General features: G+C 36.5%; 1 protein-coding gene across 2 annotated transcripts; it reads left to right on the top strand.

The window, feature by feature from the left end:
* Positions 1–8,625: 8,625 nt before the first annotated feature.
* On the top strand, positions 8,626–20,246 carry LOC111883041 (protein RST1). 2 transcript variants are annotated; one of them, XM_023879398.3, is made up of 25 exons: positions 8,626–9,143; positions 9,235–9,516; positions 9,621–9,704; positions 9,830–10,106; positions 10,200–10,438; positions 10,569–10,758; positions 10,840–11,033; positions 11,112–11,212; positions 11,295–11,370; positions 11,439–11,570; positions 11,647–11,728; positions 11,838–11,910; positions 12,610–12,778; positions 12,864–12,994; positions 13,082–13,173; positions 14,078–14,169; positions 14,257–14,472; positions 14,565–14,642; positions 14,810–14,992; positions 15,093–15,956; positions 16,532–16,813; positions 18,036–18,665; positions 19,278–19,446; positions 19,516–19,634; positions 19,724–20,246. In XM_023879398.3, the coding sequence occupies exons 1-25, from the start codon at positions 8,751–8,753 to the stop codon at positions 20,060–20,062; spliced, it is 5,487 nt and encodes a 1,828-aa protein (XP_023735166.1). In that variant the 5' UTR covers positions 8,626–8,750; the 3' UTR covers positions 20,063–20,246. The 2 variants fall into 2 exon arrangements, with proteins under 2 accessions (XP_023735166.1, XP_042757480.1); XM_042901546.2 differs by lacking the exons at positions 8,626–9,143; positions 9,235–9,516 and having other exon boundaries at positions 9,622–9,704; positions 9,894–10,106.
* Positions 20,247–20,420: the final 174 nt, after the last annotated feature.

Genomic DNA, 20,420 nt, shown 5'->3' with positions numbered 1-20,420 from the left:
AGCGGGATGAGGCGCGGGGTTTAAGTTGCGGACTCGGCGAGTCGAGTCCCGGACTTGGCAAGTAGCCACTGTTTGGACAAAAACCCTAATCCAGGGGTTTTCACCCTATTTAAACGACCTTATGCAGCCTCCTTTTCCCTTTATGCTCCCAAACACTCCTCATAGCAAACCCTAGCCGTTTTTGTGAAGATCTAAGGCTTTTTGAGTGACTCTTGTGAGTTTTGGTCTCAAGGAAGAAGGAAGAGCATAGAAGGATCAAGAGGGGACTGAATGATTCGAGTTTGGTTCATCATTTGCAGTCTTTGGAAGGTATAAAGTCTGAACCTTGCTCATTCTTTTGTTAGATCCCTCTTTGGGGTGATTTAGGGCTTTTATAAGCCATTTTTGGTGGCCAACCATGTTTGCAAACATGGTTGGGGGTTTGGGCTTCTGTAGTATGTCATTTTATGAGCCACAAGTCAGATATAGGTTGCTTTTTGCACCAAGGAAGGCCCCATGCAACAAAACAACCATTCTAGAGCCTTTTAAGCTCTAATGTCCCATGCATGCACGTAAAGTTTGTAACTTGACGTGCTAGATCGAGTTTAGGGGCCTAGATCTATCATTTGGTTAAGTGTTGTACATCAGAAATCAAAGTTCTTAGTAAGGAATGTGTTAGACTCGGCGAGTCCATTCCTGGACTCGATGAGTCCAAGGGTTTTGGTCCCATATCAGTGAGGGTCGTAAGGACCAGTTGAGTGTGGAAGGGTTTTAGGGAGTCCCAGGGAGTGACCCAATGTTCTGGACTAAGCAAAGTGTTCCGGGAATTCATGGTACTCAGCGAGTGCATGAACGAACTCGGCGAGTCCAAGGCAATCTTCATGGAACTCGGCGAGTCGAGGACAGAACGTGTTCATAGGATGAAGAGTAACTTGACGAGTTGTTCATACAACTCGGCGAGTCAGGGCAGGACACGAGTATCAGTTGATGATGAACTCGACGAGTTGTTCATACAACTCGGCGAGTCGGATGAGGATTAAGTCAGTGTTCTTTTGGAAGGAAAACTCGTCGAGTCATCGCCTAACTCGACGAGTAGAGACAGTTATGAGGTCTAATGGAAGGATAGGGACTCGGCGAGTTGACGAGTCAACTCGGCGAGTCAGGTCAACTGGAAGTTGACTTTGACTTTGACTTGGTAAAGGGGTAAAATTGTCATTTTACCCTAAGGGTAGATGTTAGTTTCTGACTAAGTGTTTTGTGGGAATTTTAGCCGGAGGATATCCAAAGCAACAGTGGCAGCAGTCAGAGGATTCCCGCACAGTTCAGCAGCTACGAGGTGAGTTACCTTCCAGTAGGGGTGGGTCTAAGGCCACAATGCCGGCCCACCATTGAGGAGTATTTAGAAGATAATTGTATTTGTGATAATTTATCTTGGGCTGGTATGCGTTTGGTTATGTGTTATATTTGTATGATATGTTGCATGATGGGGATAGATTCCCTGATAGTGGTCCGTAGGACCAAGGGGTAGGTCAGTACTCGGATGTGTCTGAATGTGTGCTTATATCTGCTATTGTATGCTAGTGGTAGGGGGTGTAATAGTCCCCAGTTACCGGTTGAAAGATACCGATGACGATTACCGGTTGAAAGATACCGATGACGATTACCGGTTGAAAGATACCGATGACGATTACCGGTTGAAAGATACCGATGGTGTTGTATGGTATGTGGTATGATGGGGGAAATCACTAAGCTTTGTGCTTACGGTTTCAGTTTTTGGTTTCAGGTACCTCTTCGTCTAAGGGGAAAGAGCCGGCGGCGTAGCATGGCATCACACACATATGATTTTTCCGCATGGTGTTTTCTGGGATTGTACTCTGATATGACGTTTGTTCATGGTTGTGGGTTCGAATATGATACTTGGTTTTGAGATGTCATGTTTATACAATACTTTCCAATGAATGTTTGATGAATTAATTAATCAAAAAAATGAAATTTTTGGGCTTGAATTTGGGATGTTACTCAAGGCTAGAGTAAATCCCTCTCTTAACACTCTCAGAAGGGTAAAAGACCATTTTAACCCTCTCATGGCTCAAAGACCCAAACATTGACCAAACCCTAAAAGTCAACAAAAGTCAACTCTCCGGGTTACGCTGCGCGTACCAAACCTGTACGCTGGGCGTACCTGGCAACCTCACAGAATCGGGGAACGCAACCCCCTACGTTGCGCGTACTGGGATTACGCCCCCGCGTAAATCCCAGTTTCATGCTTCTTTGCTTTTGGGGTCTTAAACGGTTAAGACACCCGTCCAACTCCTAGATCTTACTACCCCTAAGCATCTTAATCCATAAAGTTGGTGACTTTAAGCCTTTGCATGGCTATGAGAGTCACCAACACCCAAATCATTCCACTTCCAACACTTTAAAGCCTATAAATCAAACATGACTTCATAACGACGACCAAGCTGAGATTTTTATGGATCAGCAGCACACATAACACTTAAATGGGACAAATCTAGGTCCATGGAGCCCCTTTTGCTCATAAAAGTCTCCACCTTTGGGACTTAAACCCTAGAAATGGACCATAAAACACCAAATCAAAATGAAGAGGAAAGTTCTGAGCTTTTTACCTCTAAGTGAAGTTCCTCCCTTTGAAGAACTCAGATCCAAGCTTGAACTCCAAACCTTAGCCTCCACAAGCACCTCCCTTCTTCCTCACTAACACACATAAAGGCACTTTTAGCTCAAAACACTCACACACAAGCTTTAGGATAAAGGAAATGCTCTCCTAGGGTTTCACTCTTTGAAATGGTGGTTGAGGACAAGGCCTTAGCATTCCTTTTATAGTGCACAAGCAACAAATTAGGGTTTGCATCTGGATCTGCTACGCCCAGCGTACCTAGGCGAGTCCGCATCCAACTTAAGCGCATGAGTACACGCAGCATACTATTCAGTACGCCCAACGTACTCATTTGCCTTAATATATCACTTAAGGGCTTAACTTGACAATCTTGGAAAAAGATAAGGGTTTAAGAGACGCACCTGAAATTCGAGATGTTACATCTTGACATATTTATTTTGTATAATAAAGGTTATGAAATCTTAGAACTTTTCTACAGACAAACAAGAACAATATATTAGAAGATTTAAACTTAAATTGTACTTTACATATATAATACACAATTTATTTTTTATTGTATTAGAAAACTAATATAATATGATGAGTAAAAGATGATGGATGTGATGCCTATTAACTATTAAATTATAAAATATACAATATTTTTGATAATCACTATCCATTAGGTTAGAGTTTGGATAAAAAAAATTCAAAGAGAAGTTCACAGATTATTTCATTATTTACCATTTGAGTCCAAGCCGAGTGAGATTTTATTTTTATTACGATTTAGCATATGATACTTAACGAGAGAACATATCTATTGTTTAGGTTGGAAAAAGTGGTGTCATGGTTGCTATTTATTTTGTCTGCCACATCAACACCATCTCACTGTCATATCACTTTTACAACATTTTATTATTTCTTATACCATATCCATAATGGTCACCATCACATGTCACATTTATTTCTTTAATTTTTTAAAAATACATAATTTAAATAAAAACTTAAATTTCATTAATTGAAATAAAAAATAAATAGTAAGAAATTAAAAACATAAAAACTTAAAAATACAAAAAATAAATAATTAAATCATTGGTGCCTGCTTCACAATTTCTCTGTATATATTTTCGTGATTTCAGACGTGAACTTTCAACTTCGTCATTGCTTAAAATATTGAACATTGTCTTCAACGTTTTAGCAATCACCACTTGCATCACAACTTTGAAATGCCGATGAAGACGAAGAGGATGAAAACATTTTAAGTGTATTTGAGCGAAAGTAAAAGTATTAGTGTAGTATTAAATGATAAAGTTAATTGGTATTTATATATAAAAAAGGAAACAAGCCGTTTGGAACGTTGGATGAGAGGGAGAAATGTAGATTAACAGACGATAGAGGAGAGATGATCGAATTTTTTTTGTCTTGGTACTCGCTACTCACTTGGGATGGTGTACGTCACTCATTTGGGGCAGTGTATGTCACAACCATCGTTGCAAACCTTAGTGCTTACTGCTTACCACACCCACTTCTACCAACCTCACCATCCGTTATTGAGGTATGTGTTAATTAGGACAACATTCAGACTCAAGTGATTGACATTTTAACTTGTCATGTTTTTCTTTCTTTCTTTCTTTTTTTTTTTTATTTTTATTTTTGCTTAACCATCATGCTTAAAGGTAAACCGAAAACATTTTGGTTCTTAAAATGGTCTTAACACTTATTTGTTAAATACTAAAATGGGTTATATAATTGTCTATCCACTTCTTTTATAAATAAAAAATAAAAAATAACAAATGACTGTATGCCTAAAACTGTAATGCATAAACCTTATAAACCATAAATCATATATACTTTTATTTTTAATCCAAAAGAGAGCGTAATTATATCTTTAGAATATAACATGTTTCCAGAAGGGAACTATTCTCTAAAAGGAAACTATTCGTCATTCATCGAAAGAAAACTATCCACTCTTCCGTCTGAAGATAATATGTTCTCATTCAAGCTGAAGAGAAAACAATTTCCAATTTGATTATGTTTCGCGATGACAATCAATAAATGTAACATCCATAAAACACAACCCAAAATTTTTTGTTTATATTGTTATAAAACCCATATCTAAACAGAGTGAAAAATAGAAAATCATGTATCATGTATCTCAATCATCATAATAAAATTCACTAGATAAAACATGTACTAAAATATAAGAGTGAAAATCCCAGGCTAATGACGGTGGTGTGTGCCATGCGATCATCCCGAGCTCTTCCCCTTGCAACCGGAAACACCTGAAACCAAAACTGAAATTGTAAGCGAAACTTAGTGAGTTTCCCCAAACTACCACATACCATACACAAACATAACATAGATAAATATAACTTTGGGACTACTCCCATTGCATCGGGACGAATCCCGACATCAAACTCCTGTCCGACATCGGGCTCACCCCGGCATCCGATCGCATTGGGCTCGCCCCGACATCGGGCTCACCCCGCCACATACATAACATATCATATATCATAAACACATAACATAAACACATAAATTGCATCGGGCTTGCCCCGACATCGGACCGAAGTCCGGAACATATCACATATTACACAGGACTAGCATAGCATACATCGGGCTTACCCCGACATCGGGCTTTCCCCGGAACACATAACACATAACACATAAACATGCATGAATCACAAAGACATCAAGCATACATAACTACTTCTCGGGATCGCCCCGACATCGGACCGAAGTCCGGAAACATGTAGACTGCATCGGGCTAACCTCGGCATCGGACCGAAGTCCGAAACTACTGTCATCTAAACAGGCCGCCATTGTGGCCGTAGACCCATTCCTACTAGAGGAAAACTCCCCTCTCAACTGACCGCAGAATAGCTCGTGCAAAGGTGACACCGTCGACTGCTTCACTACTCCGCGACTATAATGACCAAATAAATATTTAGTCAGAAACTGATGGCTCTTCTATGGGTAAAATGACTATTTTACCCTTTTGTTTTAATTTGGGCCATGACCTAGGCCCACTCCTCTCTCATCCTCACTAAGGCCCAATAAGTCCCCAAATGGCCCAATTTTCTATATTGGGACCAACTCTCTAAATGGGCTTTCCTCCCAAGCCCAAACCAATTATTGGGCCCTTTACTGACTTTTGAAGGCCCAATACGGCCTAACTTCTGCTATGGCCAAAGGTAGGCCCAAACCAAGGCCCAATAACTTAGAACCCACTGACTGGGCGTACGCTGAGCGTACCCATTTGTACGCTGTGCGTACTACTTGAATGGTTTGTACGCTGCGCGTACTGGCGTGTACGCCCAACGTACGCTCCTGTTAAGCCATATCTTCCAAAATGACTTAAATCCTTAAGACACTATGTCCATACTATAGATATGGGTCCAATACTTCGTCCTAGCCCATAAAGTTGGTCACTTGGTGGCTTGCAATCCATCAAATGAGCCCAACACTAAAAATGACAATGAACTTCCAAAGAAAAGGCTAGATCTCTTGCATGGCTTCATAAGAGTCTCAAAGCTTGTAACTTTACTTCCAAAGGGACTCATTGAGCTTCAAGAGTGGCAACCCTAAGCTCAAATTCGAAGTTGCATGATCAAGATCCAAAATTTGGACCTAAAAGGTCCAAATCTTCCAAACTATAGATCTAGACTTTGAGGAAGAAAGTTAAGAGCTTTATACCTTCTATAAATGCCAAAAGATGAGCTTAATCCATATCTTTGAGCTTAAGGCACTCAAAGGCTTCTCCTCCAACCTCTCATTTTCTTCTCCAAAGCTTCCTTCACCAAAATGAGCTCACAAAGGTCAAACACACACAACAATGGAGTATGGGGCACAATTAGGGTTTTCTGAGGGTGTGAGGACTGGTAAGAAGCCAAGGGTGTGGCTATAATGGGGTATTTATATGACTTAAACCCTAAAAATTAGGGTTTTCTATCTGCTCACGTATGCTGCGCGTACTCCTGGTACGCTGCGCGTACGTGTGCGCATCCCCCGAATCCGGTGCAGGCCACTACGCCCCGCGTACACCCAGGCTACGCCCAACGTACGTCTTATGGGCAGCCAAATCCTTGGACCAAATGCTTTAGTCCAATCCAAAATTCCTTTTTGTCTATACTTGGCCCAACCATAAATTAATGAGAATTAGTTAATCAATACCACGAAAGCTGATCGTTACAATAAAGCGCAAGACAAACAATTAATTTGTGTTAGGTGATACACTCAATTGTACATAGCTTAGCCTTCAAGTCATTATTATGTTAGGAAACTATTTTAGGAAACTATTGAATCTAATATTTGGTAATGCTACATATTCTTTATGTATAAATTAGTTGATTCGTTGTCCTGATTTGTAGCCAATACAACAAAGAACACATAGCAAAAAGAATCTAACTAATTAAACTTGATATGAATGAGATATGCTTATTCAAAGTTTAGTAAAAATTCTACTAAAGTATATTACCCAAGTTTGCCTGCTCTATCCTCGTGTTAAGGAAGGAGATAGTTTTCATGCATTACTACAATATCAACAATACATTTAAATAACTACAACTCATTTTGAAATCACCGTTGAAAATCTCCTCAATAGGTTTTCTAAGGACATTTTCTCGATCATGACTAATAACAATATGTCTAGGTTTTTGATTTACGATCATCTTAGATTTAACGAAGGAGATAATTGTTCCGGGAAATGACTTGTAGTGTTGCATGCATGCATAATTTATCAAAAGACTCATAATTTGTTCATGAATTATCACCCATGTTTTATAGTCAAGAGTGTTTGAGTAGTTGAATGGTTAATTACATGTTTTGACCAAGTTTATAGTGGAGATTGATTTCATCACGTTAATTTTCAAGATTTTTTATTTATTTTGGTTGAACTGATTTGAACCGTCAAAATTATAAACAAAATATTGGTCATTGCATTATCTTGTCCAATGATAAAACTTTTCAACTTTTTGTCAATTTTGTATAAAGTTCTTACAACTTTTAAGATTCTTGTTAAAATTTTCAAGAATTTTATGTTATTTTATCTCATTGTCTTGTCCAATCTATCATATTCAAGCTTTCATTTTATTGTTATTATTATTATTTTATAACTATATACAAATAGAGACATTGCATATACATAAAAAGCATCATTCAAGCTTTTGTGAGTTCATTATCATTTTCATCATTTATTTGAGAAAATATCTTCCATTCGATCACTATATCATAATTACGCTATGAAGATCAACATTTATGTCATGTATATTTCAACACATGTCAAAATCATATCGTTGAAATAAACCAATATAAAAATAAATTTGGTCAAGAGTTGAAACCCAATATCATGAAACCGAACCTTATAAACCCATTAGGACCGATAAGATTGTTAGATACCTCGTATGAAGATCATCTCTATAACAGTTTCCAAGTTACAAGGTTGTATGGACCATATTGAGAATAAGAATCCAAGTGGCGCTTGGAAAGAAGATATTGTGAGTATTTTGGTGTCCTAAGACCATCCGTAATATCGATGACGGACAACAAACCACGAGTGCCATCACTAACCACAAACCATTGTTGGTGTACCGGTCACGACAACGAACAAAGAACGAAGAATGAAGAGAGAAGAAGAAAAATTAAGAGAAGAAGAAGCCATGATTAGGCGTTGTCTCTCGTGTTCGACACAACGATCCACAATGAAAACGCCCAACAACAAATGGCCGAAATAATGATCATGGTCATGTAGACCACGAGCCGGTTGGTCTTGGGCATATCAGACGGCCTAATGTAACATAAATTCATTTTGCCGTTCAATTTCAATATTCACTTTATTGGAATGATTTGGGTTTGCAAAATACAAATTTGCAGGTACATTATCTTAGAGTTGGTGGGGCCAGTTCGAACATTACACCATTTTGTGAAAATTTCAAATTTGCCCTCCACTCTATATTAAATGTACACTTTGTATCCTTTGCATTCTAGATACATAATAAAAGATAAAATAGTAAAAGGACGAAAAATATTCATGACTGTACCTTTGTGGACGAATAATGAAATTTACTGGTTTTGAGCCTTTCCTCATAAACCCAAAATGTGTACCATCGTCTTCCGGTAACGACGCACACGTTTCGCCGGCGACTCTCCCTCGAGAAAAATGGACTCCTTTTATCCTCTCCTTGAGAGAACTCGGCTACCTCAACCCTCACTCCAAAAACTCGCGGTTATCTCCATATTCGAGAAGCTCCGATCACCCAGTACACTCACTGGACCCGAGTCCGACCCTGGAATACACGCCGTTACTCAATGCCTGAACTCAAATTCTCCGGCTGTTGTTGATCAATCAGTCCGAGAGCTATGTCTTCTTGTAAAGGACTCCAAATTGAAACTTTCTCGGGGGTTAATGGAACTCCAGTCAGCACTCGACGGCTCTGATTCGCGCTTTGTTAACGTGTTTGTCAAAGCTATAGGTTTTCTCGTACAGTTAGGGTTCAGAAATGATCATCTTTGCTTTCGATTCCAGTCTTCGGAAGCTCATCCTTTCGTTAAGGTGACTTTTGAATACATTATGATAAGCTGATTCTAAACACAATTGCTTATAAGTTGTAAACTCATTATGTGTCGATGTTGATGGTTGCTAGATTATTTCTTGCCGAATAGAGGTTCAATCTGAGCTAGTGCGACAGGTGCTTATGTTTATTAGTCAGAATAGGCATCTGGGAATGGAGGGAGTTTGTGAATTCTTAAAACCATTCTTAAACCTTCTGGTCATACAAATGTCATCTTCAGCAACAATGTCTTCATTAGCAAGGAACCTTTTATCCTCCATTGCATCACTATGCTGTTCATTTCCTCAAGATGCAATTCCTGTTTTCAAGCTGTTGATGGGATGCTGTAAATATGTGCAGTGCAACAACACAGAAGTGAGTGAACATGGAAGCTCTATAGAAAAATTCCTTTTTTTTCAGCCTATTTATACCAACATTGTTGCACATACTTACTTCTCCAATAATAATATTTTTTCTAGGATGTCACCAATGTTTCTTATCTCATGGAGGCTATTGTGGATGCTTTTGTTGGTGTTTTGAGCCACTTGGCTGCTAATGGTGTGGTATGTCAATGACGTTTGATTGGAATAAGTTACAGTGGCGTTATTACACAAGAGAGATTATTGAATATGAATGTCCATGGAAAAGCTATAGTTATTTTTTGTTTGACTTAATCTTTGATCACCAGCTGATTCATGATGCACAATTATGCGGAGCAGAACTTTTAGAGATGGTGTTTTCACTGTATACAGATATTCTCAAATATTCTGGTGGAGAAGAAGGCATCTTTGACATGTCAAGGAGGTTAATAGGTGTGCAGGCAGAGCTTGGTTTGAAATTCATACCTGAAGCATCATCTGTGATGTTATCATTGTTTGTTAACCTCATTCACTCAGAGATTGAACACATACAGCTATCAATATTAAAACTGGTTCTGGATCTTATAAAGTGGAAAAGCGGAAATGGTAAATCTGGTCAACTCTCTTTTTTTACTTTTAGTTTTCACCCACCCTTGCATCATATTGTAATTTCCATACCTCCTCCTTGTACACCTGCAGATACCATTAATGATACGCATGAAGAGATTTTATTTGTTTTTCCTGCCATCAACCTCATGTCATCTCCTTCCAGATATATTAAAGAAGCAGCATCTGAGTTGCTTATTATCTTAAAAGAGCTCTCTGTGAACTTCCTGGTTGCTCCCATAAATGAAGTGCTTATGGAAGAAGATAAATTTCCACGTATCAGCAGATTGGAAGACATCATATTTAGGGTATTCCGTCATTTGTGGTTTCAGGTGAAAATTATTCCCTCTTTCCAGTCATACTTTTTAGGGGTCATGTGGTCATTTTTCTTTCTTCAATCATGTCAACTTAATTTGCCATACTATCATGCGAGTATGTGACCATAGACTTGTATTTTTTCAGGATCAAACCTCTTCTTCTGGTTCCTTTTATCTAAATTTGGTATTAGATAGCGAAAAATTTGTTGAAGAAAAGCAGAATCTGTTTAAAAGTTGGAGTTGGACAGCTTCAATAACTGAGTATTGTCAAAATATGGTTGAAATACAAAAATCATCCCTTCCTAAGTCTCAGTCTCAGGAGATACTTCCACGTGGTAAGCAATTGTTGTTGTTGTTGTTGTTGTTGCTGTTGCTGTTGCTTCTACCAAGTAACAATTAGGTTTCATCAACTGTAGAAATTCCAGCTTTACTTGGTGCAATTGCCAGTGTTGTTATTGTGCATCCTACACTCGGGAACTCTGCAGTAGATCTGCTGGCAGTTACTGGCAATATGGATCCGAAACTTGGTGTTCCGTTATTTCTAGTAATTTTATTTTACCAAAATATATTTTCTGGTAAATCTGAAGAAATGGACCTCCATGACATTTTGGTAAGCCACTAATTTTTACCCTTTTTTTACTTTACCTCAAAGCCAAAGGTTGCTTTTATAAATGCCAAATTTCTGCAGCTAAAAATTTTAAGAATGCTCCCTTCGCTTGTGTCACATCCTGCTATGATACCACTTGTAGTCCAGTCAATCTTACCAATGCTTCAGAAGGATGCAAATCCGTATGTTGTCTTTACTATAATCTATTCTCATGACATCATTTATGATTGTTTCCTGTTTTAATAAGTGTTTACTGTGTTCTAGAGTGCTATACGCTACTGCTTTGCGTCTACTTTGTAAGACTTGGGAGATCAATGATCGTATTTTTGGAAGTTTACAGGTAAGAATTTTCTTGTAACTTTTACTTATTTATGATGTGGGTTTTACTTATTTATGTCTTCTTGTAAGGGTTTATTACTTCCAGAAGCATTCACACAGTTCAAACACGAGAGAAGTATTTGTATAAGCATGGCTGTTACTGTTCGGGATGTTTGCAAAAAGAATCCTGACAGGGGTGTAGACATTATCTTGTCTGTTGAGGTAGGGATTGTTTGTAACTAATTTCTCCTGATTTTTTTTTTCCAAAAAGAATATCTTATCATTTAATAACCTTCAGGCATGCATTGAGAGCACAGATGCTATGATTCAAGCTCTTGGTATCCAGAGCCTTGCCCTTCTTTGTGAAGCTGATGTGATTGGTAAGACCTACTTGATTCATTAATCAAATCGCATGTGTTATTGATTTGTAGATATATGATTATTATTACTCAATTGATTTGTTGAAAATTATGTTGAAACGTTGTCCAGATTTTTATACTGCTTGGGGTGTTATAAAAAAGTATGTCGTGAGCTACTTGAATGACCCGGTTGTTGCAAATAGGTAAGTCCAATTAACTTTGTTTGTATACGCGTGTTCTAGAAACTTTTTTTTTTTTTTTTTTTTTTCCAATTATTGGCTTTGTAATAACATCTTCAAAAGTGCTAGAAAATTTTATTTTTGGGTATGGAAAAGTTGATTAGTCATAGTTGTTCCTCTCATAAACATGTATTACAAAATATGTTAAAAAACATGCATTCCTGTTATAAGGGACATTACCAAATTGCTCTTTTTTGGTTGATTATGGCATGAGCTGAGGCAACTATAACGATTCATAAAGTTATCTGTTTTTTTTTTTCACCTGTCACAGAAATTTATAGTACAACTACCCTTGTAATATTATAGGCAAATATAGAAAAGCACTTGTACTATCATCACTTTGTAGATTTACCACTTAAACTGTTTTCTGTGGTGATTTAACAAACCACTATACTTTTTTGTCCATTTAAAAAATCATTTTTTTGGTTACCTGTTATAGAATAATAGTTCAGTGGCTAAATCAATAAAATGGTAAAATTACATTGTGCTTTTCTGTCAAAACCAGGAAACTGGAAAAAAACTTGTTTTAAACAGCCAAAAAGAGTATAATGATTTAATCACTACAGAAAAATAGTTAAGTGGCTAGATTGATAAAAGGGTGAACATATTTATTTTGCTCTAATAAAAACTTCTCTAATCTTTGTCAATATTAATCTTGGGCAGCATATGCCTGCTTTTAAGATGGGGTGCAATGGATGCAGAAGCATATCCAGAAAATGCAACAAGTGTTTTGCAGATTTTATGGGAAATAGCCACATCAAGAAATCCTTCTCATGGGTCTCTATGGGCCAATGCCAGAGAATCTGCTTTTGAGGCATTAACTCAGTATGAGGTTATAATTTTTATTCAATCTTATTAATTTAATATTCTAGATTCTTCTTTTTCTCTGAACCATGTCATGTGGGATCTTTTTTTAGGTACATCATCTCCAACAATTCATTCCAGATTTCAGGGAAAAGAACATACAAGTGCTTGTTTCTGAGATTGACCCCAAAGTTCTTGGAGCCATGGAGAGATTTGAAGCGAAGATCATAACACACCAACACATGTTAAGAAACGTTTTCATTTTAGCTTCTCTTTTTTAAATTTGAGTGTTTGTGACTGACTATATGTCATGTTTATGATTTATTTTCAGCACAAGGCGAAGAGTAGTGAAGGAGAAAAGATTACCTGCCAACAAGATTGAGAAATTACTAGATGTCTTTCCTCGGGTTATTGGCATTTCAGGTACAATCAAGCAAAATGACTGTTCCAAGTAAAGAGTAATTACATTTTTGGTCCCTCGGTATAGCTGATTTTTTCAGTTTTAGTCCTAAAAAGTTTTCTTTTGCAATTTTGGTCCTTATTTGTTTTTGGTCCTGTTCCAAGTAAAATGACTGTAGTTTTGGAACCAAGATTGCACAAAGTCGGGAACCAAAAAAGTAATGTTACTTGAAACAGGGACTAAAGATGTTACAAGAATCTCAAGACTCAAATAAGGACTAAATTAGGACCATAATTGAAAAAGTTAGCTATACCAAAAATGTAGTTTACTATTGATGTAAATATTTGGTCTATATTCCTTACACTGTCCAAGTTTCATGTGTTCATGCATCTTGGAGAGTCCATAAGACAAGATTCACTATTAATATGTTGTTTACTTGTGAAATATCCGAAAGAATATAAATGATAGAGTTAATTACACAATTGGTCCTTGTGCTTTCTAATTTTTACCATGTTCAGCCCAAAGTTGAAACCTATTACAGTTTGGTTCTTCCTTCAAGGTTTCTTTTTGATTTTGGTCCCTAAAACGTCCTTGAAATAAGGAACAAAATTTATATGAAAATGAAACCTCAAAATAAGGACTAAATTGATATGAAACCTTGGACTAAAAATCAATATGAAACCTTGAAAATAGGACCAAAATCAGAAAATCTCTACCAGGGACCAAAATTGATACGAAACCTTGAAATAAGGACATACACTAAAAATTGGTACAATTTTGCTTAGAAAGCATAGGGACCATATCTGTAATTTTGTCCAGTATTTATTTACATTTTTTTTTGTTAGTATGTGCTAAATAAAAGACATACTGTTTAGGTGTGTATGCATGCAGCTTTTATGCTCGAACTTATTATCATTCCATTTTCAGGAACTAATAATAAAGCACGAGAACTGCCAGGTGCAGCCCTCTTTCATCTTTCCTTCGGCACAAAAGACGAAAATACCCAAAGAGGGTCAAAGGTAAAACATGTAGTATGGTCAACCGTTAGAGCTTTACAAAGCTGTTATATACTATAAGATATAACATATCCAATATTTAATTTTCAGGTTATGCACGATTTACATTCCAGATATGAGAATGCATTAATGGAGATAGCTGCATCACTACAGCTCTCAAGGAATATTATTGTTGCACTTGTTTCACTTCAATCCTGGAAACCCTTCTTGCAACATTGGATGCGGGCTTGTGTAATGTTACTGGATGTTAAGAAGCCCTCCAATGTGTTGGATACAGCTTCAAAAGCAGCTGATGATATTCTGAAGGTTTGGTGTCTCTTCTATGTTTGTGTTTCATTTGATTTTGCCCTAATTTTAAATGGTATTAATAATTCCAGTTGTGACAATTCTTTATGCAGTGTATGAGACAAATGGCTGAGAAATCTATCCCTAGGTCTGCTGAGAATATTGGGCTAGCTATGGGTGCACTTTGTTTGGTAAATATTATCATCCTTTGCTCAAAAATGGAGATGCCGCTTTTGTCTTTTTTTCTTTTTCAAACTTTCAGCCCGTTTAATTAAACGGGTCAACCCAATCGACCCGTTTAGTTAAATAGGTTGGGTTAGGGTTACTGCTAGTCATATTCAGTATTATGACTTTCCAGATCCTTCCCCCTTCTGCTCATGCTACAAAAGCAAGTGCCTCAAAATTTCTGCTGAGTTGGTTATTTCAACATGAACATGAATATCGCCAATGGTCAGCTGCTATTTCTCTTGGAGTCATTTCAAGTTGCTTGCATGTCACTGATCACAAACAAAAATTCCAAAACATCAATGCACTTGTTGAGGTACAAATACTCACATCCATTTATATTTATAAGAAATTGTATAAAATAATTTTGAAGGATAAAATGTTATTGACTACATTTCTGACCCATTTTTTAAAAGGCTGCAAGTACGAGCAAAAGCACTCTTGTAAGAGGGGCTTGTGGGGCTGCTTTAGGTTATTCATGTCAAGATCTTCTTACACGTATTCAAGTAGAATCCGACTCCCATTTGGATAAGGAGTTGCAAGAATCCGATTTACTTGGAAAAATAGTTAGAACTTTATGTGGATTGATAAATCAATATGCTCAATCTTCAAGTAGAGATCTCCAAACCCTATCTGAATACTTCCCATCAAATACCATAGATCCAGATATTGCTCAAACCTTTTCTGAAAAAACTTCTGATTACTTAGAGGAAGATATATGGGGTGTTTCAGGACTTGTGATTGGTTTAGGAGGTTCTATTCCTGCAATATACAGATCCGGGCGTATTGATGTGGTTAAAAAGATAAAAGATTTAATTATATCATGGATTCCTCTTCACAACATGAGTATGAGTGAGAATTTGGAACTAGTTTTATCCATGGGGGCTTGTCTTGCACTTCCATTTGTAGTATCTTTTTCACAGAAAGTAGAACTGATTGAGGGTGCTGAAATTGAATATTTTGCGAGTGGGTATAGAGATCTTATCAATGAACTGCTTTCTACAAAAAATTCCGAGGCTTTTCGCCAGAGTTTGTTGATGGCAGCGTGTGTTGGAGCAGGAAATTTTGTTGGCTGTGTTTTGAATGAAGGGATTCATTCGTTGGATGCTAAATGTGTTAAGGATTTACTAGATATGTTTAAAAAAATCTACTCTAATCGCCAACCTCCTCTTATGCATTTGGGTGCAATGCTTGGGGTTGTGAATGCGTTAGGAGCAGGGGCTGGGACACTTTTCCTAAACTGCCCCTTACCGTTTTCGCCATCTGTTTCTGAACACAAGGTAATTAATTCAGTACTTACATTGGTTAGTGTATGAGTTGATTTTTCTAGTTTCGTTTGGCTTCTTTTGTTACATAGGATGACTGGAGAAGATTTCTAGGGCTATTTTTTTAGAGATGATGAGAAGGGCATTTTCGTCTTTTGCACAGACAAGAGATCTAGAGTGAGTCCTTGTCACACCTTTTTAGGCGGGATAAAAAAAATTGCAATTTTTGTCTGATTGACATCGGTCCGAGTCAAATGCATGCCAAACACAGTACAATGCCATCTTGTCATGTAATGTTTGTTACGCAGGATAGGACACGATAGGATGAACACTGTGTTTGGCATGTGTTAGACTGAGACTCCGACTGATGTAAATCAGACAAAAATTGCAAGAAAATTTTATCCCAGCTAAAAGGTGGGACAAGGACTCGCTCTAGATCTCTTGTCTGTGCAAAAGACGAAATGCCCTTCTCATCAACTCTAAAAAAATAGCCTTAGAAGGTTTTTCCAGTAGCGTGTGACAAATGCCAGCCTTATAGTTATAATTGAATTATATTTTTTTTTAACTTGTTTCCCAATGAATCGCAACAGGAATCTTGTTATATGAGTGGTCCTCTGTTGTCAAACACTGTTATGGAGCTCCATTTGACATCATTAATACAAGATATATTTCTTGTTGGTCAAAATTCCGATGACCAACAACTGCAGCAGTATGCAGCTTGGTCAGTTTCATTTGTTAGACATTACATATGGTCCAGTGATCTTCACAATGCAAAACCTAATTCTGCTTCTGCATCCGCATCCCAAAGCTTCCCAGATGATAGCATAGTCTTGAAACTCAGCCTGTGGCTGATGAATCTAAACTACTCTCAGGTGCATAACCATAACCTACTTTTATATTAATTATCATGACTGCTATTAATGAATACTGATGTTAGTGAATTAATTACCTTTATCAACATTATTCTCACTGTCTACCTATTTAAGAATCATGTTAAGTGCAAGAACTAGCAACATACTTTTGTTGATTTGTTTATTATAGTATATATTACTTTCATTCTACTTAAAAAAGCTACCCGATTATAGCAATGTCATCTAAATACAAATTAATGTTCATTTTTCACTACTATAATAGGGTAGATTTTTCAAAGTATAATGGAATAATTAGAAAAATAAAATAAAAGACTGCAATACTATAACTGGTGTATTCTTTCAAAGTACAATATCTTAATAAGAAAAATTACTGTAAGTATGATGCTGTAACGAAAAGAAATTAAAGTAGGATGCTATAATATACAAATAAATAAAGGTACATTGCTATTTCTTGCATTTAGCCCTAAAAGGATCTGCTAGTTACTTGGCATATAATATACCTATGCTGATAACATTAGTTTCAACAGTTAACTAACGCCTTCTGATTGACTGATTGACATTTTACTTTTCCTTTCATTAATTATCCATTATCATGTTACCTTGCTCATTGTCCTTTTTTAAGGATTGGGTTAAACACAAGAAATAGCAATGTACTTTCATTTTTTTTTTTCCTAATACAACATTTTTCTTTAAAAAATATACCCAATTATAACAATCCCATTCAAATACAAAGTAAATTTCAGTTTTTACTACTATAATTGGTAGATATTTCAAAGTATAGTGTCTAGATAAGAAAAAAATTACAGGGCTATTGTTGGGTATATTTTTCAAAGTATAATGCCTTAATAAGTAAAAGATTGAAAATAGTAGAAAGATCTACCAAAGTAAATAAAAAATATTTTTTACTCCTATAATTGTGTAGCTTTTCAAAGTATAAAGTCTTACTATGAAAAAACTTAGGTAGAATGCTATATGATTGCATATATTTTTCAAAAGTATAATCCCTTAATAAGAAAGAAAAAAGATTGAAAATTGTCAAATACTATTACTATGCTGTTTGTAACAGACAGAAATTAAAGTAGGATATGCTACAACACACACACACACACACAAATAAACGAAAGTACATTGCTATTTGTTGCATTAACCATGTAAAAACAGATAAATTAACACCTTCTAATCAACATTTCACTTTTTTGTTTGCATCATATCATCACATCAGACCACCACAAGTCTACCTCTTAACACAATTGCAACTGTTTTGCGATGTCTCACACACGCACCAAGACTACCACAGCTCGATTGGGGCCCACTCATCAGAAGATGCATGAGATACGAATCAGATTCTGTTGACTATAAAGAAAAACTAAGGGAAGAATGTTTAGTATTCTCTTTGTTTCATGGAAGCAACTTCAATGCTTTACTCACCTTCCTTGATGAACTGTGTGACTTTTCAAGGTTCAAAATGCTTGAAATGAACCTTCAGATGTGTATCCTTTCTCACCTCCCACATACACTAAAAATATTCTCAGGATCTCGGCTTGAAAAGCTACTCAATGATCTCACCAACTTCATACAATCACCATTTTCCTCTGATCAAAGTTATAATAGTAATAATAATCCAGAACAGAAAAGCCTGTTGAGAAAATCCTTCTGGAAGGGAATTCGTGTGTGTTTTGAAGAAGCTTCTCTTGATTCTGAAAAACTCATGGTTGAGTTTGAGGATTGCATGGAGGTCTTGTTTTCTTTGTTGCCACAAAGCTCGGTGTTGACTTATGAATGGGAGGAGTGGTCTGAGGCAGTAAAATGTTTGGGGAAGGCTCGTGGGGAGTGGTTGTCACATTGTTTGGAGGTAATAATTAATACTAGTAATTATTATTTGAGAAAGTAAAAGGAAAAATAAAAGGTTAATATCATAAAACCTCAACTTTATTTGTTTCTTAAAAAGACCTTGCATTTTTCCATTTATTCCGATTTGGCCTTTTTTAGCAGGTTTACGAGCTAGGTAATCTTTCGGTTTTCATCACGTTTTCCCCAAAAAACTCTCCAATTTTTTATCCGAAAATTTGTCAAATGTGAGGGTTTTTCCGGAAAAAAATGTCTAAAATCGGAAGAACACTGTAGGCCTGCTAAAAGGGCCAAATCAGAATAATTGGAAAAAATGCAAGGTCTTTTTTAAGAAACAAAAAAAATTGAGGTTTAATCTAGAAAAAAAAAAAAACAAAACCAAAATATAGGGTCTTTTATGATATTAACCCAAAAATAAACGAGGGTAAGTTTTATACAAAGTTAGGACGTAATAGGGAAAGCTTCATTTCCATGACTTTCTATATTAAGTCAAAAAGAAACACCCATATTATATACTATAAGTTTTACCAGATTAAGGGGGTGTCTGCGATTTGCTTATATAGAGACTAGAGTGCTTATTCCCAAACACCCCCCTAAGTTTAACCATGTACAACAGATTCCTGCAGAGATGAGTTTGAGTTTGAGTTTGAGTCAAAAAGAAAACATTGGATTTCTTGAAGCAAAGAAAAAGATGATAGCTAAAGCAAGGCTAGTGAAGATTGGTTGTATTCCATTGATTGAACTTTCAAAACTCAAACCTTATATATTCAACACCAGATCTGATGGTTAGTTTCTCAATATTTAAAATTTACAATGTGTGTTGACAAAAATAAGATTTGTATAAATTTGGTCAGGGATATGGGATGTTCTAATGGAAGTTGTAATGGCTTTGCAACATGCTGAAGGAAGTGTGAAACGACAGTGGCTTGTTGATGCAGCAGAAATTAGCTGTGTCACAGATTACCCTATAACTGTAACTTACAAATTCCCTACTTCGATTACACAAAAAAAAAAAAAAAAAAAAAAAATTACATATTGAAAAGTTGGGTATTTGATATGCAGGGTATGCAGTTTATGGGTTTGCTGTGTGGTAGTGTGTCCAAGTATATGCCTCTTCTTATAGTGAACCCTCACACTGTATTGAGTGACCTACCCTTAACCCTCACTTCTCTACTCTTACATGATGACGATGATGGTGGTAACTGGGGGGTAGTGGCTGAACCCCTGGTTTTGCTGATGTGGACTTTGACCAACCGTATTTATGATTCTTGGGTTACAAATGCAAATGCTAATACTAATGATGTGTTTCTGTTGAAACTGACGCATCATACTTGTGTTGCTTTGAAACACCATCTGCCTCCGGATAAACAGCTTTTGCTTGCTAACATGACTGTTCCCTAATTTGCCCCTGTTTCTGTTTCTCTCTGTTAATTTTACGATAGGGTAAATGTAAAATCTACTTCAATCTGATGTGCTGCATTGAATATATAGATAGTGGAGTCTGACAAATTACTAAAATCAAGTCTATATTTTAATGATTAACCCATTGCCTTTGGATAAAAGAATTGATAGAATATTTATCTTATTACCTTCTCCATCTTTTTCTTTATTGCTTGTGTGTGTGTGTGTGTGTGTATATATATATATATATATATATATATATATATATATATATATATATATATATATATATAATATTCTTTTCCAATACCTCTATTTATTCTTCCTTGTCTCATATGATGCTCATTTACGGAAGCAT

The sequence above is a fragment of the Lactuca sativa genome, chromosome 4, assembly GCF_002870075.4.
Source record: "Lactuca sativa cultivar Salinas chromosome 4, Lsat_Salinas_v11, whole genome shotgun sequence".
NCBI lineage: Eukaryota > Viridiplantae > Streptophyta > Magnoliopsida > Asterales > Asteraceae > Lactuca > Lactuca sativa.
The sequence above is the reverse complement of the archived record's forward strand: the minus strand, read 5'-3'. Positions and strand labels throughout refer to the sequence as shown.